General features: G+C 43.9%; 1 protein-coding gene across 2 annotated transcripts in view; it reads left to right on the forward strand.

The window, feature by feature from the left end:
• Window positions 1–19,339, forward strand: part of LOC144781655 (uncharacterized) — a 196,511-nt gene that overhangs the window by 22,247 nt on the left and 154,925 nt on the right. For both annotated transcript variants that reach the window (XM_078660620.1, XM_078660621.1), the window contains exon 2: window positions 18,719–18,818. In XM_078660620.1, the coding sequence (XP_078516746.1) occupies window positions 18,800–18,818 (19 nt within the window). In that variant the 5' untranslated portion in view covers window positions 18,719–18,799. The remainder of the gene's footprint in view (window positions 1–18,718; window positions 18,819–19,339) is intronic.

Raw genomic sequence — 19,339 nt, forward strand, 5'->3', positions numbered from 1 at the left:
CCAGGGAGACCAGGTGAGAAGAAATGTGTTGGCCTTATCTTGCAAATTGTAGATGGTTCTCTCATAAGAAGCAGCTGTGTACATAACTATAAGCCATTCCTCATGCTCCAGCAACTGTGGAGAACATCAGTGACCCAGGATGCTGAGCTTATCCGCCGTCAGGGAGGTAGTGAGCATTCTAAGGTCATGATGGGTCGTCTGAGGAAAGTCCGCCTGGTCATGGAGCAGAACCAGAAGATGCAGCACTGAAGCGGGCACAGCTATCGTCTCACCTAGGCTCAGAAGGGGCGAATGTCTGGGCAATTGTAAAGTATATGAACAATGTTGCAGTGCACATGGCAGCCCTTCCATCAAGAGGAATGGGGCAGTAGCCCTGCCCACTTGAGTCCCAGCGGCGTCAATTGCCACCCGTGCAGGATTTAAAAAAGGCAGAATTTCATCTGGGCCTCCTGTGGTTCAGCATTCGACGAAGGCACACCAATCGACGGTGGGGCTGCTTTTGGGGAAGCAATTTTAAATGAAATTGTCCGCTGTATCCGATGGATTTGGTGGTTCTTATTCACACAACTGTACAAAATGCATTGGGTTCTATTTCTCCAGCCGAAAGAATGTTGGAATACTTCATCGCTGGACACCCCATATTAGTTAAGATAGTCAACTCTTGATAGTGATCTCTGACACTGTTGCTTCATGTGATCAGGATTAGATGGACATTGTTTTTATGGGATTAGTCCAGCTTTTAAGGAATCGGAGTATGCCTATATGTCAGTTGCGCCTGGTGCAAGGCCATACAATAATGCTACAATGCAATAATGCTCAACGGATTGGAGACCAAGGCTTCCGGAGGATCTGTGGGCAATAATTTTCCCATTGGCCTGGCACGGTCTCGTCGGCCCCCAGGTGAAGGACTTAATGCCCTGTCAACCTGTTACAGGATTGTAAGGAGCGTCAACAGCGGGAGCTTGCCCAGCACATAGGTGAATCTCAGGAAGGTCATCATCTTCACAGCCTGCGACCTCCCCAAAACCACAGGTTCAGGTGTGTCCATTTCTCAAAATCAAGCCTCATCTGCTCCAGGAGCGGGACTGGGTTATTTACCACCATTCGCTACAGACCTCTTGTGACATGGGTACCTAAATACTTGACATGGGAGGCTCTCCACTGGAACGGAAAACCATCAATGGCAGCATGTGTAGTGACCCTCAAGAGCGACGGAGCTTCCCTCTTCCTCCAATTAACCATTGTTACCAGTGATGACCGTGAAAGTGTCAATAGTGTCCAACAACACCAGGATGGAGGAGTAGAGCGCCGCTAGTGTGAGCAGAATGTCATCTACATACAAGTACAGCATCGAGGGATAGCCACAATCTGCTTTTACTGGCGAAGTATCGCAGCCAGGGGCTCCATGGCGAGGAGGAACAGCAAAGAGGACAGCGAGCACCACTGCTGTGTCCCCCAGCAGGCAGATGAAAGGGTCAGAGAGGAGGCTGCGACAATTGATGTGCAGCGAGGGAGAGCCCTAGAGCCAGTAGATCCTGGAGATAAACTTGGTGCCAAGTCTAAATTTCCAGAGTGTAGCAAACAGAAAGCCCCACACAATCCAGTCATAGGCTTTCTCTGCACCCAGTGACAGGGCCATAGTGGCCTCTGGCAGGCCTGTAGCCAGCCACACCGCATGAGACATCAAACGCATATGGTTACGCGATGATCAACCCAGGACGAACCCCACCTGTGTATGATGAACCAGGGACGGGAATAGGCCTTTAAGATGGGGCTCCAAAATGCTGGACAAGTTCTTGACATTGCCATTAAGAAAAGAGTTGGGGCGTTAACTGCTACAGAGGAGGGGATCTTACCCAGGCTCGGGGAGGACCGTGATAAGGGCCTTGTTGGTGAAGGGAGACCATCCAGTCCCCCTCCTTGAAAGCATGTTGGAGGGAATCCACTACTTGGACTTTAGTCCATTTGTAAAACTCATCCGGGAAGCCCTCCTCCGTGGAGGCTTTTTGTCATCCCTCTGCCGCAGCTGCACCCCCAAAATCCTCCCTGGGTACTCCCAGTGTTTTGTAGTGTCTGTACCTCTATTTCAGGAGCGCTTATTCAGCTTTGGAGGTAAAGAGTGTTGAGTTCCATGCAGGCCTTTTCGAGGCTGCGCCTAGCAGCATTTGAGAGGTGGACCATGTAGACGCCCATGAGGCTAGCTATGTCCCCCTTAATGTTCATTGATGTACCTCCTTTTGTTTGTTGAATATAGCTGCATCCCTCATCAGCTGGCCCCTGACACACTCTTTCATCACCGCCGACAGGGTGAGCGGCAAGTCCACTGATTCCTGGTTATGCTGTAGATTTTCCTTTTTCTTAAGATGATGCACAGCTGCCCAAGCTGTACAAAGGGGCTGCTTGCTTGCCACTCATTTCACCTGCAGGGTGAAAAATTGCATGTGGCAATTTTCTCTAAATTAGGCGACCATTATGGAATGCTTTTGCCCATAGTGAATCATTATTTTAACATTCCAAGATGACCAACCCATTGGTTCTTAACTTGGCGACCTCATTGGAACTTTAAAAAAAATTGCCTATGTACAATGGAACTGCAAGACTTCTACATTCAGTTTTGTTATTGCAAGCATGTGCCTGCTGTGTTTCGACAGCAGTGTTTTATTTTTTTCTTCTGCATTCTTTTAATTTATAGTGCATACATTTGTAAGTATGTGTGTTTAATTGTAGTTGCGTCAATGGGTGAGCAAGGATAAACCGATGGATGGGTGAGTTGATGGATAAATGAATACCTGAGCACAAAGATGACTGACAGAATACTAACATAATGACAAATTGAGTGCCTAAACCCATCAGTGACACAGAAGGCACTTTTATTCATAAACCGGACCTGTTGGTATTACCAATGCTTGTTTGTCCTCAGTGCATAAAAGGTTTCAAGAGACACAAGATCCCCCCCTTTCTCCAGTGCTACAGGTACTGCATCTGTTCCATGATCTATCAAAATTGGCTTGCACGCCTACAACTATTCACTAATTTCCACCTCAAACTCCTTAATCATAATATTTTGATCGATTTGTACCCTGACCCATTCCGTGCAGGGCCCCACTAATCCAGTAATCATTTTAAGGGAGTGGTAATCTGGGAGTACTCATACTTCAGTAGTATTTTGTGTTGGTACGTAGATTAAAAACGTAACCACAGAACAGCAGTGCAAAAATGGGTTTAAGCTTGCCAAGTTCTGGATAGGCTCTTACTCGCAGGTTCCCCTTCCTGGCCAAAGTCCCACAAAGGGGTACAGGTATTTTCTCACTAGACACTGCAGGCCCCACCTTCTGCCACCTTCACTCAGTATACGCCATCAGCGTTACACTGTGTAGTAGGAGCTATAGAAGCAAGTTGCCTCATAGAACGTACCCGCACCCTACTGCCTACTTGTCACATCTCGTGGGTTCCTGAGGGAAGATGAAGGTGGTGGTGTGGGAAGGGCCGAGACCTCCATTCTTAGTGCAGTCCATAGAGTAACGCAGCAATGGGGCTGGTGCTAGCATGCATGGGGGGGGGGCATGAGCACAACTGGCGTCTGTAGAGTGGCAGGGAGTCCAAGCGAAACAATTCAGCAATAATCCATAGCATATTTACATGTTATAATTGGTACAGCAGTGGTGTATAGAATATTCAGTAAACATTACTTTTATTTTATTTCTGTAAAATTTCATTGATATGTATACTTGTTGATTGTTGTGCTGCTCCTTGAATAGTTTGCCTTTATTTCCGTGTTGCATTCTATATTCTGTGTGGTGATGGTAATATGTCTTGGAGTTTTCTGGATGGGCAGGTAGATAAGGTTTTTTTTGTGGAATGATGCCAAGGATTTTGTTGAAATAAAGAGCATGTTAAGACAAAAGTTTGTGGTAAATTCATTGCAGACATTTGAAAGAAAAGTATTGAAAATACAGTTGTAATTAGCTGGCAGTTATAATTTACTCTGCATGTTCTCTGTTATGTTTCATGGTTTCTATTGTGCTGGAGGCAGCAGGAAGAGACTGAGATCTATCTGGATTGCTGGTGTTGTAGATAGTCCCTTTTTGGGGAAGATGGGAACTTAAATGTGTATATATGCAGCAACACTGCACCAACCTAGTCAGAATGGCTGCATGGTACTGTGTACATGTACAACACAAAAAGCTGCGGTAATCACTCTGAGAAGTACCACTAACCCATAAGGCAACATGAGTGAGGTAGGAAGTAGAAGAGCAGTCAGAGTTGGCAACCAGAGTAGAAACTACCCAATGGGGTAAAGGCTTCCGGGGACAAACTTACCCACTTTGGGCATTTATTAACTTGGTGAAAGTATTCGGTCCCACAAAACCTGGGCACTAAGGGCTAGGGGTGCAGTTGGGCAGTGTACTATGGTAATCCTTGTGTCCTCTCTCAACTAATACCACAATCCAATTTGTGACAACCACTGACCCCCAATAAACCCAGAGACAGAAGTCTAGTTGAACATACATAGGATTTTCTAGCGACCAGACAATGGATACAAGAATTGCTTTGGTACACTGATTCCTTTCCATTCAGTAGGGCCTTGCAGTTTCTATGTAAAACCCAGAGACAGAAGTCTGGAGGGACAAAAGCATGGGTTTTCAGCAACCACACAGTAAATACACAATAATTGTTTTAGCATTCTGTTATCCTTACATTCAAATACATACCCAGTGTTACACACAAATCCAGCGGACCTTGACACTCAGGAAGGACTTGACACTAATGTGAAAAATTATGTTCACAGCCCGCACCCAGCATATTCTGTGAGGTTCAGAGGAATCATCTGCTCATGCAGGTCAATGTATTGACTGCTCCTGAGAAGAACTTCACAACTTTCTCAGATCCATTCAAATGCTAATTACTGCCTTGCAGTAGTGGGAGAGCAAATGTATATGTAGCCTCCTGGAACTTCATGCAGGGAAAAAGGTAATTTTCCAAAAGTTACTTTTCCTTAATATTGATTAAAAAATCCGAATTCGCCATTGAATTCATTTTTTAATACCTATTAAAATAGTTGTTTAATTATTTTCCTCACTAGTACCTTTCCCCAGATACAGTGTTAAGATTTTTAATCTGTAATCTGGCTTTCTAAATAGGACAGCTAGGTCTGCCACAGTGCAAAATAGCCTTTGGGTTCTAGTCACTCTAATGACTTTAACATGAAATTACTACATGTCCAACTTTTAGTCAGTCAAAAATCTTTATTTTGGCCACTAGGACCATAAAAGTACATAAAAAGAATGATACAATATATACAGTTTCTGATAACATGCTTTAGGGTAGCTAAAAAAAGAAATAACACAATTTAATTTACTGTTCTAACAAAGATCACAAGGTGGAAAAGTGCATCTCTTCATGAAAATTCCCAAACTTAGTCCTAATTTATAAGTGTATCCTAAAGCTGCTACTTCTCCCACTTTTGCGGAGCAATAAAAACAGGTGTTGGATCGAGTGATCAGTTTTAACCATAATATTGTTTCAATCAAATAAAAAGAAATATCTTAAAAAGAAAAAGAAAAAAGAGGCACACACATAGTGCACATAAATAAGAAAAGGTGGCCGAGAACAGTATTGATTTCCCACTCTTGCTGGAAAATAAAGTGCCTGTGCTGTGTCAGGAAGTACATTTTTGCCAGAGATGGATTCATTCAAACGAGGTGTCTTAATAGGGACACAATCGTAGTGCACTTAGTTAGCAGGGAGAATACCAGGTGCAATCCTTTGTGGGCAAACACATATTGCGCCGGATAGCTGGTAGGTGACCGACAATAGTATCAGATAAACCATAGGGTTCATATTAAGATGATCCTATGAAAGCTAATTATGTTAAAAAAAAGATATATATGTCGAATCACGGCGGCGTTAACGGGAGACCTCAAAAATCATTGGTAACTAGTAAAGGGTGTTAGAATATCCTATAACCTCATTAACTCCTTTTTCATGATAGCACTACGAATATGCCACATAAAGTATAGAAAACGTGAGATGGAAAACACGATGGTTGTTTGGGTGTCGTACTTTAATATTCTAAGAGTCTCAGAATAATGTCTGAGGCCCATGTTCCTACACAGCTGGACCAGCCAGCGGGACCTTGGCCACCTAGAAGCATGACAAAAGAAAAGTATGTGCACTTCAGTCTCCTCCAAGTTCATACGGGTCAGTCCGACTGCGGTCGCCCAACCAGTTAGCGGGGAACGATCGGAGTGGAATTATCCTATGTCTGAACTTGATGTATAACTTCTTTGCGAGTAGTGGTTGGATATCATCTAGTGCTGGTTCAAGGCGATATTCTAGTTTTGTTTCCATAAACCTTTGTGATAGGTGCCCTGGTGAACTCCTCCATAGCTGGGTCTGTTTTAACTCTCTGTAGTTCTCAATTAGTGCCTTTCTGGGAGTCACAGTGCTAGAATCTTCGGCTGAACTCCACAAATTTGTCCTCCCCAAGGCCTGGCATGTGTTCCTTATGTACACCAGCCAGGGCAATTTTCATGCACCGTGCGAGCTCCTAACCTCCCTTAGTTCGTCTCTATAAGGAGCAAGCTCTGGGGTGCTCCATAGACGTCGCCAGAATGAAAGTGGTCTTACAGCTATTTCATCTGCAATGGGGCTAGTCCCAAGATCCAGCCTAAGAGGGATTAGAGGGGAGCTAACAGGGAGTCGTAGGAGCTGCCTGGTGAAAGAGTTCTCTGTTGACGATAAAAGGGTGCTGGAGCAGTGACCCCATAATTCTGCTCCATACAGAGTAGCTCCCCTAGCCTGAACCTTATAAAGTTCAACCACAGGACCTATTACTTTGTGGGAGCATTTATTGTAGACCTTTAGAATGCCCCCTGATACTTGGGCCAGTTTTAGGTTAGCTTTTTTTATTTGGGCCCCCCAGTCCATTTTTTCGGTTAGAGTGATCCCGAGATATTCGAAGATCGACACCCTCTCTAGGGCATTCCGTCTAAACAGGCGTTCGGGCGAGTGTGATTTTTCGCATTGAAAACCATGTATTTGGTTTTCTGTAAGTTGATCTCCATACCCCTGTTTTTACAGAAGGCACTGAATGAATCGAGGACCCTTTGCATACCAATGGGGGATTATGATAGTACGAGGGTGTTGTCTGCGAACATCAGGGCAGGTATCTTACGGTTTGCTAGCTGGGGTCCATCAATATCTTTTCCTGCCATCAGGAACTCTATTAACCCGTTTATAAAAAAGGAGAAGAGAGTTTGGGCCAGGACGCAACCTTGGCGTACGCCTTTTTCGACTCGGAAGAGGGCTGAGAGCTCTCCCCTTTTGCCATATCTTATTTGAGCATAGTTGCCTTGATGAAGGTGTTTCATCTCATGGCGAAGGTAATCTGGAGCCCCTAATTCCATTAATATCTCCCACAATTTATCCCTCGGAACTAAATCCAAGGCGGATTTAAGGTCCACAAAAATGAGATAGAGGCTGCCATCCTCTATGGTCACATTTTTCCAAAACAAGAGCTGTAATCGAAAAATGTGATTGATGGTAGAGATCTTGGCCCTAAACCCAGCTTGGAGGGGTGTGAGTACATTATGTTCTTCTATCCAGGGCTGTAATCGGCCCAGGCGGGCATGTGCATAGATTTTCTGGCTTATGTCAATTAGGCTAATGGGGCGGTAGTTTGCTGGGCTCAGGGGGGAGCCCTTTTTTGTAAATAGGAATTATTTCTGCCCCGACCCAGGAGGGAATCGCCATACCCTGAAGGATGGCGTTAAACAAAGTCCACAAGTAAGGGGTCCAGACAGAGGATTCAGAGCGAAAGAGGTCGCCGGGGATCTTATCCAACCCTGGCACCTTAGCTGGAAGGATCTTGCCCAGGGCTTCCGCAATCTCCTTAAGAGTAAACAGGGGGGTATCTCTTTTTGGTGGTTCTGGGTGGTAGGGGGTCACTTCCACCGGCCCAACTTCCTTCGGAGTCATTTCATATAGGGATTTATAGTGGGCTCTCCAAACTTCCTCCCCTATGTTTGCTAATATCGCTGGTTTACCCTCAGTCGTTCCGGTGTTAATCCGGTTCCAAAATAGCCGCATATCATGGCTTTCCAGCGTGGTTCTTAGATTGACCTATTTTTCGCACTCCCAGTTGCTTCTAGCTTTGGCCATAGTTAATTTATAAATTGCCCTGGTTTCCTTGATTTGTAATCTATTATTTGCCTTAATGGCAGCTAGAAGCTCTGACAATGATTGTTGTACCATGGATGCTGTGAATTTCTGTTTGACCTGGCCTTTCTACTAGTAGCAAAGAACAGAGCCATAGTAGATAGCATGTCTTGATGGTTATTGGAAACTACAGTCTGGGAGGTTGTAATACCAGTGGTTTCTGAGTGGAGGTGTGCTACAAGTAGGGGGATGATTTTTGGTAAAAAGAGGCAAGCTTAGTCTGTGATAGCAAAAGTTCCTCCCAGCGAATTCTCCTGCCTCCATTAGCCTGTATAGGTCCAAGGGTGGATTGTGTACTTCCGCCTAGAGCGCGTCTGTCACATTGAGGAGTTACATCTAGTTTTTGGTCGCTCTCATGACTCGGTGTGATCTTAAAATCTAGGGCCTTATGCCACGATTTAATGTCCACTAGGATGTAGTCTGATTGATTCATGCCCTGGTCTGTTACATGTGGGCTTCCCTGGGCTATCCGATGTTAAACGGCCGTTGCATGCCCTTAGTGAGTGACCTTAATGTAAGTGAATGCATCTGTAAGGCCAACGGGGTCCAAGCTCGCATGGGCGAGATATTGGACTCTGGAATAGCCCAAATTGAATCCTCTTCACTTGAGATACTGTTGGGAAGACCGTTCAAGGGTTCGAATTGACAATTGAAGTCCCCTCCTATAATTATCCAATAGCTGTCCGGTATTTTTTGAAGGAAAGTATGTCAAGAGTGTTGGAGGTTTGGCCATAGCTGACCGGGAGTGAATAGACATTAATCAGACCAATTTTGATTTTTGAGGTGAAAATTAGAAATATACAGAGGATATCACTAGATGAGGTTTCTATCTGTTTGACCTCCCAGCCAAAGTACACACCAACCAAGATGGTTAGACCCCCAAAGGGCCTACACCTTTCCCGCCTATCAGCTAAAACGCTATAGGACGCATATCCTGCTCTGTGTTGCCTCTCTAGCCCAGGTTTCCTGGAACATGCCTAACCCATGTTTGTCAATAAATACCCTCCAATCTGGTAAATCTAGTTTTGAGGTGAGTCCTGCTATGTTCCAGGATAATAGTTGCAAACCAGCCAAATCCGTCTTTGCTACATGGGTGGGTGCCGGTGAACTGGGACTTAAATGCGCCCGTTGTAGATTATTAGTCCCCATCTTGTCCAGCACCCCCTGATCATAGCCCGAGTCGCTAATACTCGTTGCTGTCATGGGATGCTTTGCAATGGGGAGTATGGTAGGATTGTTTGTCTTCGGGTTGTATTGGGGTCGGTCGGGGGTTGGGTGACCCATGTGAATTAATTCCACAGTTGGAATTGTTAGGTCCCTCACTTTCCCCCCACGTCCCTTCTCTAGTTCTCCCATGTGCTTCCTAGATCCTTCCTGGTGTAATAAAGCATCTGCAAGCGATTTTTTAAACTTTATAATCTACTTGGCAGCTAGAACTTTTAAATAGGGGCCCAGTAAAAGTCCTACTTTTAAATACCAGGCACCCTGCCATGTGGACGACATGACTTGCAATCCATATTTAACCCAAAGGACCTGGGTACATTTTATGCCATGTACTACGGACTTATGTATGTTAAATTTACCAATTAAAAATATGCCTATTAAACTATGTTTAAAAGCGAAGCACAGGCACTTTACCTCGGTTTAGTAGGTCTAACACTAGCAAAAAGATAGAGTCCAACAAAAGGAGTGACCAAGCAGGAAAGGCAGATTTCCAACAGTATCGTACAAACACTTGACGCGATAACGGTTTTACCATCAATATAACTTTCAAAATCCACAATTAGCTAAAAATGAGATAACAATGTGTATTTGGAACATAAATGGTTTAACATCTAAACTAAATAACGAAGAAGTTCTAAATTATTTAACACGCTTCGATGTCATCTTTATTCAATAAACCTGGGAAGAAAAACCACCTGAGTTACAAGGTTACACTTCCAACTCTGTTCCGGCAACAAAGAGGAAGGGCTTTGGACGTCGATCCGGGGCCTGCAGTCTCTATTTGCAATAACTCGAATAAACAAAACCTTTCCTATAAAGATCAGGATGACTCCTCCAATTTGCATTCAGGCATCAATAGTAAAACTGTTTTTGGACCATAAGGCACAAAAGGTAATAATGATAAACATTTATGTACATCCAAAACACAAACTAAAAACAGCTAAAGACCTGACTAAAGAACTAAAAAGAGTAATGGAGGAAGAGGACACTGAACTTATCATCCTGGCCGGTGACTTTAACACGCATCTCCTGGGGGGAGATAATGATGACGACACGTCCCAGGAACTTACAGACGCATGGGGAATTCCAGCCCAAGGCCCCGTAAAAAAAGTGAAGCAAACATGTTGCTCCAAATTTCTTATTCAGGAACTGGAACACTTAAATTTAAGAGCATTAAACGGTTGTTTCAAGGAGGATAACCCACCAGCTCCTACATACCACTCCGCAAAAACATCGTCCCATTTGGACTTTACTTTTATGTCCTTATCACTGTTCAAAATAATAGCCTCTTTCAAAATAGGTAACAATGTAGCGAGTGACCATATGCCACAGGAGTTGACGCTGAAAACAAGGACAGACCTTTTACTGGAGGCTGACAAAAATATAGTTTCAGTTGAAGCAATAAATCCAAAGCGACTAAGATGCAACTCAACCAACATGGAGTTAGTATCAAGTACAGCAAAAAATATACTAATCCGTGCAAAGGAAAACTCAGAAAATCCGATGGACAGTTGGGAAAAATTCACCACGTCACTGGGAGATAAAACTCCAACTGGGATCAATCAGGAACAGAGCAGCAAGGTTGTCAATGTAACAAAAAAGGCAATGAGCCCTTTATCAGAAAAAACGAAACAGATCATAAACAACACCTTAAGGCAACTTCGTAAGTCACCGACAGACCAAAAACTGCAGCAAACTCTCCGAGAATCTAAGGCTCTCCTAAAGCAAAGGAGATGGGACAGAAAAAGATCACTGAACAACGATCTATGGGTTAAACTACTCTACGAATCGAATATGAAAAACAGCGCCAAGTTTTGGCAATCAATTAATAGATTACAACGCCCAACCCATCCTGGGATAAACGCTAACATCTCTAAAGCGGCCTGGGTTGACTTTCTTTATAATCATTTTAATGGAATCAATTTAATACTTGCTCAAAGCGCCACTCAGAGCTCCGAGAGAGTGATTAGCTCGATGAAGGAGAAGCCAGACTTAAATCACGTCCATTCAGATGAAAAATTCCCCCAAGCATCTTCCCAACTACCAAGGGAAACGGACTTGACACTGATACTGACAAAAGAGAAGCCTAGTAGCCTGGAAACAACCTTAATTCAGAAACAAATAGCAAAGGGAAGACAGGCAGGCGCTCCAAGCCCTAATGGCATTCCGCCAAAGCTGAACAAACATGATCCTGAATTTTGGAGCAATACACTGGAACCTGTCTTTAAATATGCATTTGAAACATCTATTATTCCACAGTCTTGGAGAGGCTCAATCATAAGCCAATATACAAACAAGGGAAGAGGTCAGAGCCAAAAAACTATCGCTTGACAGCCCTCATTGACACCGAAGCCAAATATTTTGCGGGGCTTATTTTAAACGACCTAACATGGGCTTCAGACAACCACATTATTTCACCAACACAAACCGGGTTCCGTCAAGGAGCAATAACAAATATTATGGCGCTAACTTTACTAATGGATGCAGCAAAACAGGGGAAATATCCCCTGTTCCTCTGCTTCATAGACTTTACAGCCGCCTTTGACCATGTGGACAGGACAAAGCTCTGGCAAAAACTACAGGGGATGGGAATACCACCTCCGCTTCTGGACCAGTTAAGGAACCTGCATACAAACACCTGAGTAAGGATAAAGCTAGGTGCAGGGACTCTCGTATCAAAAGAAATCCCCACATCAAAAGTGTTAAAACAAGGTTTTTAATTTCTTCCTCTAGGTCTACAATTTTTTTGTTTCTTTCTTTGTACAGCCTACCCTTGACTGTCATAACGGTTCCTCTGATGGTGGCCTTTAGGGCGTCCCATAGCAGCTCCCTGTTAGTCTCCGCGGTGTCATTGGTCGTCATGTACTCTTTTATTGCCTCCTCTATCTCTGCTTTCGCTGAGATGTTGAAGAGTAGATTGTCATCGAATCGCCATCTCCGAGTTGGCTTTTCGTTGTGTTTCCCCGATAGCGTTAGGCTTATGTGCGAGTGATCTGATATTGTCCTTGGGCCAATCTCTGTGTGGTCTATGAGGTGGGTGTGTGTTCCTGACATGAGGATGTAATCTATTCGGCTGTATGAGTTGTGTGGGTTGGAATAAAAGGTATATTCTCTGGCGTCTGGGTTACTTGGGCGCCATGGGTCCTTCAGGCTAAGTTTGGCGCACAGATTCTTCAGGATGTTGCATTTTTTTGTTGATTGGCTCGGCCAACCTAGAAGATAAAAACACCCTCACAAGCCTAACTAAACGAAAGTGCGAACTCAACAGAATACTGAGTGAGAGAGCAGGGACCTGGATTAATAAATACAAATCTATTAACCTGTGCACCGCAAACAAAGCGGGGAAAAACCTAGCATCCTACCTAAGGGGAAAACAGAAGCAGCACACGATAGGAGCCATTAAAGACAGACATAACAAGTCCCAGACTGCAAACAAAGACATTCTGGAGGTCTTTAGAGACTTCTACGAGGGACTGTACACGGAAGATGGGAAGCTAAAGGTTGACGGGGGCAAAGAACTATTAGGAAGCATATCTACACCAGCACTCTCAGACCAGGAACGTGACATCCTCGAGCTGGCCATAACGGAGGATGAGATAGGGAGAGCCACGGCAAGCCTTAAAGACAACAAGGCACCAGGGCCAGATGGTTTCACATCTGGTTTTTACAAGCAGTACCTACACATTCTCAAACCAACCATGAAAGAGGTCTTCACGGAGTGTGTCCAGAACGGACGCATGACACAGACAATGGCAGAGGCAAATATAATAGTAATACCAAAGGAAGGGAAAGACGCAAACGAGGCGAAGAATTTTAGACCAATCTCACTCATAAATGTAGACTGTAAGATCTACGCAAAAATACTTGCAAACAGACTCAACGCATACCTGCCTAAGCTTATACACAACTCCCAAGTAGGCTACCTCAAAAACCGTATGTCCCACGACAATACGAGGCTACTATGCCACATAATTAACCACTCCTCCAAAAGTAGCAACGCAGCAGTCATGATACCCTTAGACGCTGAGAAAGCGTTCGACAGGGTGTCTTGGCCATTCCTAGATCAATGCAGGGGGAAATTTGGGCTAGGACCAAACTACAGGAAGATGGTGATGGCCCTATACAAAGACCCCAAAGCTCGGGTGGTAGTAAACGGAGGCACGTCAGACATACTTAAGCTAGGTCGGGGCACGAGACAAGGGTGCCCATTATCATCAGCCCTATTCCTACTAGCCATAGAACCACTCCTCACCATGATCAGAACCAACGAAGACATAGCAGGAATACCTTTAGGGGGAGAAACCTTTAAGTTAGCTGCATATGCGGATGATGTACTAATAGTCACAGAAGACCCAGAGAGATCCATCAAAGCACTGACTGACACGATAGAACAATATGCCCAGGTCGCGGGGTACAAACTCAACAAGGACAAATCCGAATGCAAACCACTGAACGTCCACACAACAAAAACGGTATTAGGAACGTCCGGACTAACATGGCAACAGAAACCCATAAAATATTTGGACCTCCTCTTTGAGAGAGACCTAAGAGCAACACTGCAACACAACGAGCAAGCAACCATCCAGAAAATTAAGGTCAGAGTAGAAGGGTGGTCCCCCAAATTCACAACATGGTGGGGCAGAGTGGAGACGATTAAAATGATGCTCACACCGATGGTTAACTACATGCTGAGCATGCTTCCACTAATAAACACAGAAGACTTCCACAAGAGACTGGACAAAATGTTGAACAATTTCTTGTGGAGGGGGAAAAAACCCAGAATAAGCATACACAAGCTCAGACTCTCAAAAGATCTGGGTGGTCTTAACTTAACCAACTTCAAACGATTCCAGATAGCATGCATGGCTTGACCCGAGACAGGAATACACCCCCGCATGGCTGTCACTCGAGCGAGGACTACTAAAAGGTATGAACCCAATCACCCTTCTCACGGCCACCCGACACCCAGCAATCAAGGACAACCCCGTCCTAAAGAACACAAAAACAGCGCTTCTGAGTGTTGACAAACTACTGACAATAAGCATCAGGAAAAGCCTATTCGAGTCCATCTGGCACAACCCCACAATCAAGTACAGGGATAAGGTTCTCAACATGCACTCATGGTATAGGCATGGCATCTCCACCGCCTACGACCTTCAGAAACAAGGCATGCATGCAACTTTCGACACCCTCAAGGAGGAACACAACCTACAGAACATAGAACTGTACAATTTCCTGAAAATCAAGGTAGCAGTCAGGAAGGCAAACCTTAATAGCCCAACACCATCGCTCATACAACACGCCGCTAAACTCAACACACTAGGACACCAAGTGGCACACCTGTACAAAGCCCTACGCCCCAAATCCACGAAACTCAACGAGAAAGTCACGAATTTCTGGGGAGCACTAGCGGGGAGGGTGCTAAGCGAGGATGAGAAAGCAGAGCTATGGAGATCCACCTCTAGGAAAAAGGTAACGGCAGCCCTAAACCAGACCAAATACTGGCTAGTACATAAGGCATACTGGACACCAGCCCGCCTAGCCTCCATGGGGATCCGAGAGAACGACTCCTGCTGGAACTGCGGCAAGGGGAAGGGAGACCTGGAACACTTACTCCTCAGCTGTCCTAAGGTCAAGGGATTCTGGGACAAAATTGGGACACATATTAATGACATCACAGGAGCAGCCATACACATAGATTTCCCAAGCCTGGTCCTGAGTTTCACATCCCCATCAATCACAACTGCAGAAGACCGGGACCTCATTGATCTACTGCTGACGGCTGCAGTCAAAACAGTCCTCAGCAATTGGAAAGACACATCGAAAGCTGCGCCCCAGCCATGGCTTAACTGGATCACCTTCCTAAGGGGGGCTGACAACATCACAGCGAAACAGTCACCGAAAAGGCACAGGCAGTCAAACATGTGGGGTTCCCTAGACCTCTACCTATCTTCGCACAAACCCCCATAGGCGGCGAATCTAGCCAATCAGCGAGGCGGTACACCCGGCCGGTCAATCAATCAATCAATCAATCATGCCATTTGTATAGCGCACTACTCACCCGGGAGGGTCTCAAGGCGCTTGGGGGAGGGGTATGCTACTGCTCGAACAGCCAGGTCTTGAGTTGTTTCCTGAAGGCGAGATGGTCCTGGGTCAGCCGAAGGTCCATGCGGTTACAAATGGAAAATAACCTACAACGCTCCTTTCTTTTTCCTCTTCGATCCGTCCCTATCCTCTCTATCCTCTCCATCCTCCGGGGCGTGGGACAAAGATGCAAACCAAGCAACACGAAGGGATGGCAGACGACAACGACAAGCAGAACTTTGATGACTAGTAATCGAACTAACCGAATGAGACTGGAAGCAGACAGCCATGCCCCCCCCCCGGGCGTTTTTTCTTCTCTTTCCTTTCCGCCTTTCTTTCTTCTACTTTCTTTTTCCTCCAACCATGTATATATCATGCTCCATGTAAATATATATTTTTGTATACAATAAAAAACTACAGAAAAAAAAAAAAAAAGTGTTAAAACAAGGGTGCGTCTTAGCCCCGTCGCTTTTTAACCTTTACCTAGCAGACTTACCGGGGGAATTGGGCAAGTGTAAAAACCATGCCCCAAAATTAGGAACTATAAGCTTATCAAACCTGTTATATGCCGACGATTTGGTTTTGATAAGTCGAACTTCTATTGGATTACAGCATCTACTGAATGTGACCCATAGCTTCTCAGAACGTAACGCCTTGAAAATAAATTATAGTAAGACAAGAATAATGGCAGTAAATCATCACAGGAAGAAAGGTTTCAATTGGTTCCTGGATGGGCACCGCTTAGACCAAGCACCCAGCTACAAATACCTAGGATTAATACTAGACCAAAACAACACATTTAAATCACAGATAGAATCCGTACAGAGGAAAGGGGAAATGATATATTTGGCAATTAAACCTCTAAAGAAGCTACTACCGGACTTAACACTTGATCCATTATTAAAAGTCCTACAAGCGAAACTTCATCCAACAATAACATACGGTAGCTCAGCAATGAAGGGCAAAGACGCAAAAGCTGTAGAAAATACAATAACTAACACATATCGATCCATTTTTCATCTCCCCAGGTATGCTTCCCCGGCCCAAATACGGTTGGAGTTTGTGCTACAAAAACAATCAATCGAAAGAAGGGGAGCATACGTAAAATGCTGGCATAAAATCAAAGAAGCAGCACAAGGATCCCTGAACAGCCACATATGGACAGAGTTATTCCGTCCTACAAAATCACCAGCCAGAGAGTACCTGCCGGACTCAATCAAACTGTTAGGACTGACAGACCTCTGGAGTATTACAGTGGCTCACTCTGTATTTAAAAAAAAACGTAACAAAGGTATCCCGACAACTGTCAGTTGCAGAAGATAAAAACTCGCTATCCAAATGATCTCACGGTTGGGTAGTACTGAACACGTATAAAGCTTTAAAAACGCAATCTTACTTGAAAATTGGAATAAAAACAATTAGAAAGGAAACATTCTTAAAACTCCGCTTGGGGATTGGTGCAATTAATCAGTTTCTTCCCCCCTGGGAGAGAAAAGGCGGTGATCAGCCTTGTCGCCTCTGCGGCTGCGGAGTGGAGGACCCATTACATGTCATGTGTACTTGCAATAACCTAAGAGATATAAGAATAAGCCTTCTAAAACCTGTGTTCAACCAATATGGTGTTAGGACTCGTAGACAAGCGGCTCTGCTGTGTTTCAACCCAGAGAGAGTGCAGCTAAATTGCAGACTAACAAAGTTTTTCGACATAACAGCTAAGCGACTGGAAAATTTACGTACGTTGCCCTTGGAACACTCAACAACAGGAGCTTTGCCAAACGGATAAGCCCAGAAAATAGAATAACAGGGAGAAGAGTCACTAACGGAGCCAACGTCCCCAAAAAACTTCTACCTACTTTTGTTGCACTTAAAATAGTAAAAAGTGGTGAAAAAAGGCTTTCCACGGTGAATTAAAATACAAACTCTCCGTAGAGGTTCCTCTTAACGAAATGTCGCAAGCTGTCGATAGAAAACAAGAGTCAAGGCAATGACACCGAGGATTCTCCCTACACCGGCCATGACCCTTTTTACAAAAACATTGCGTCCCACTGGTAAAAGGCCAAAAATGTCACTCTGGAGAAGTCAAATAACAGTGACATTTGCCCTCCTCCATCTCTACTTTGTCTTTTTTAACGAGTAACTGAAATTAAATACGTGGACCATATAGCAGTATTTTTTAAGTATATATGATCAGATGTTTTATAATAAGTTTTAATGTATGCAACGGTTTTAAATAATCATGCATAATAAAGAAATTTCCCCAAAATTTCCCATCAATATTAATATATTATCTGTAAGGAAACATATTATTAAAGGATGGTTATTCCTCGTTATTCAATGAATCTTAGCCGATAAGTGAGATAGAATCCAATAAATCAATCCCCTTTAGTAGACTTAGTTCATCCTCGCTTATTTGATTGGTTGGTTGGTATAGGTCACCAGTAGGAACTTGGAGAGACATTTCACAAATAGAGGTCGGGCAATAAGAAGAACTGTTTGGAGTGTAGTCCAAGTTAATATATTAATTTTTTAGGCAGGTAATTAAAAGTTCCAATTATTTGGTACATTGGTGAATGCAGTAATAACGTATGCGTAGAACTCGACACAGATGGTGAGGGCTGTCCAGCTACATCAGAATTCATAAAAGTATTCCTGTGTATAAAAGACTGGAAGAAATTGGTTATTAAATGTTATGGTAGAGGATTCATTTGGGGGTGAGGTTTTTGGCTGAACCACAGGCTGTAAATCCTTTTGAGAATTTGTGGCCATTACAGGTGTATTCTTACATATTAACGTGCATTTCCGCAACCGCTTAACCAATGAAGAAGCACACGTCTTATTGTACCAAAAAGGTCGTAGGCTGTTTATATACTAAAATGTCAAACCCTCAAGGCACAGAAACGGTATAACACATTTATTTTTACTGCAAACATGTCCGAAAACCATTTAAGCATCAGAATGTTTGCTTTTTTACTCTTTATTTGTACGTAATATGCTTGCAATAAAAATAAATAACATTCACAGGCCATCCCATTTGTTTTTCTAGTGCTTGTTCTATTTGGTGTCTCAGTTTCTTTTTGTATTTTATTCTGCTGCTTGATTAATTGCCATGTTTTTGTATTTATGAATATTTCGATACAAGTTACAGTAAGTGCTGCAGAGTTCAAACGTGTTCTCGCTTTTCTGTTATCAGGTTCTCAACTGAAAATTATTTAAGTTTTGAGACTTTCACGTGTCTATCGCACATTATTCGAACCTCAAGAAGAAAAGAAAAATGGAAAGTTGCACTACAGGTGAGATTGACAGATTTAGTCTAAATCATATTAGACCACTTGCTCTAAAATAAGTGTCGAACAACAGACTGAATGGGTCAATTTAGGTGTGTGGCCTGGTGCGTGGACTGCATGAATGAATCATTAGTGTGTTATTTCATTGTTTGCTTGGGTGATATCGATAATGCGTTCTAATTCCATGCCAGAACTCGGGCTGCCCCAGCGCCCGGAGATCAAGGAGGAGGGGAGAGTGAATTTAGCCCTTTTCATCTCACCCCATTTGATTATTAATGACCTGCTGGGCCTCACACTCCTACTGTTAAAATAAGAGCCTAAAAGGGGCAGGTTTGTTTACACTCTTATCTCTCTTCTTGCAAGCTCATGGCAGCCTGGTGCTGACCTGTCCAGACCTTGGGCTGTTTAGCTTCTAATCTTGCCTCCTGTTCTTCTGCTGGGGACCTCCAGGAAGACAAACTTCTTCCACCCTCTAATGGCACCAGCAGACTGCTAACCATGAGTGATGGGCCAATTTACAAGCTCTT

Source organism: Lissotriton helveticus, chromosome 9, assembly GCF_964261635.1.
Source record: "Lissotriton helveticus chromosome 9, aLisHel1.1, whole genome shotgun sequence".
NCBI lineage: Eukaryota > Metazoa > Chordata > Amphibia > Caudata > Salamandridae > Lissotriton > Lissotriton helveticus.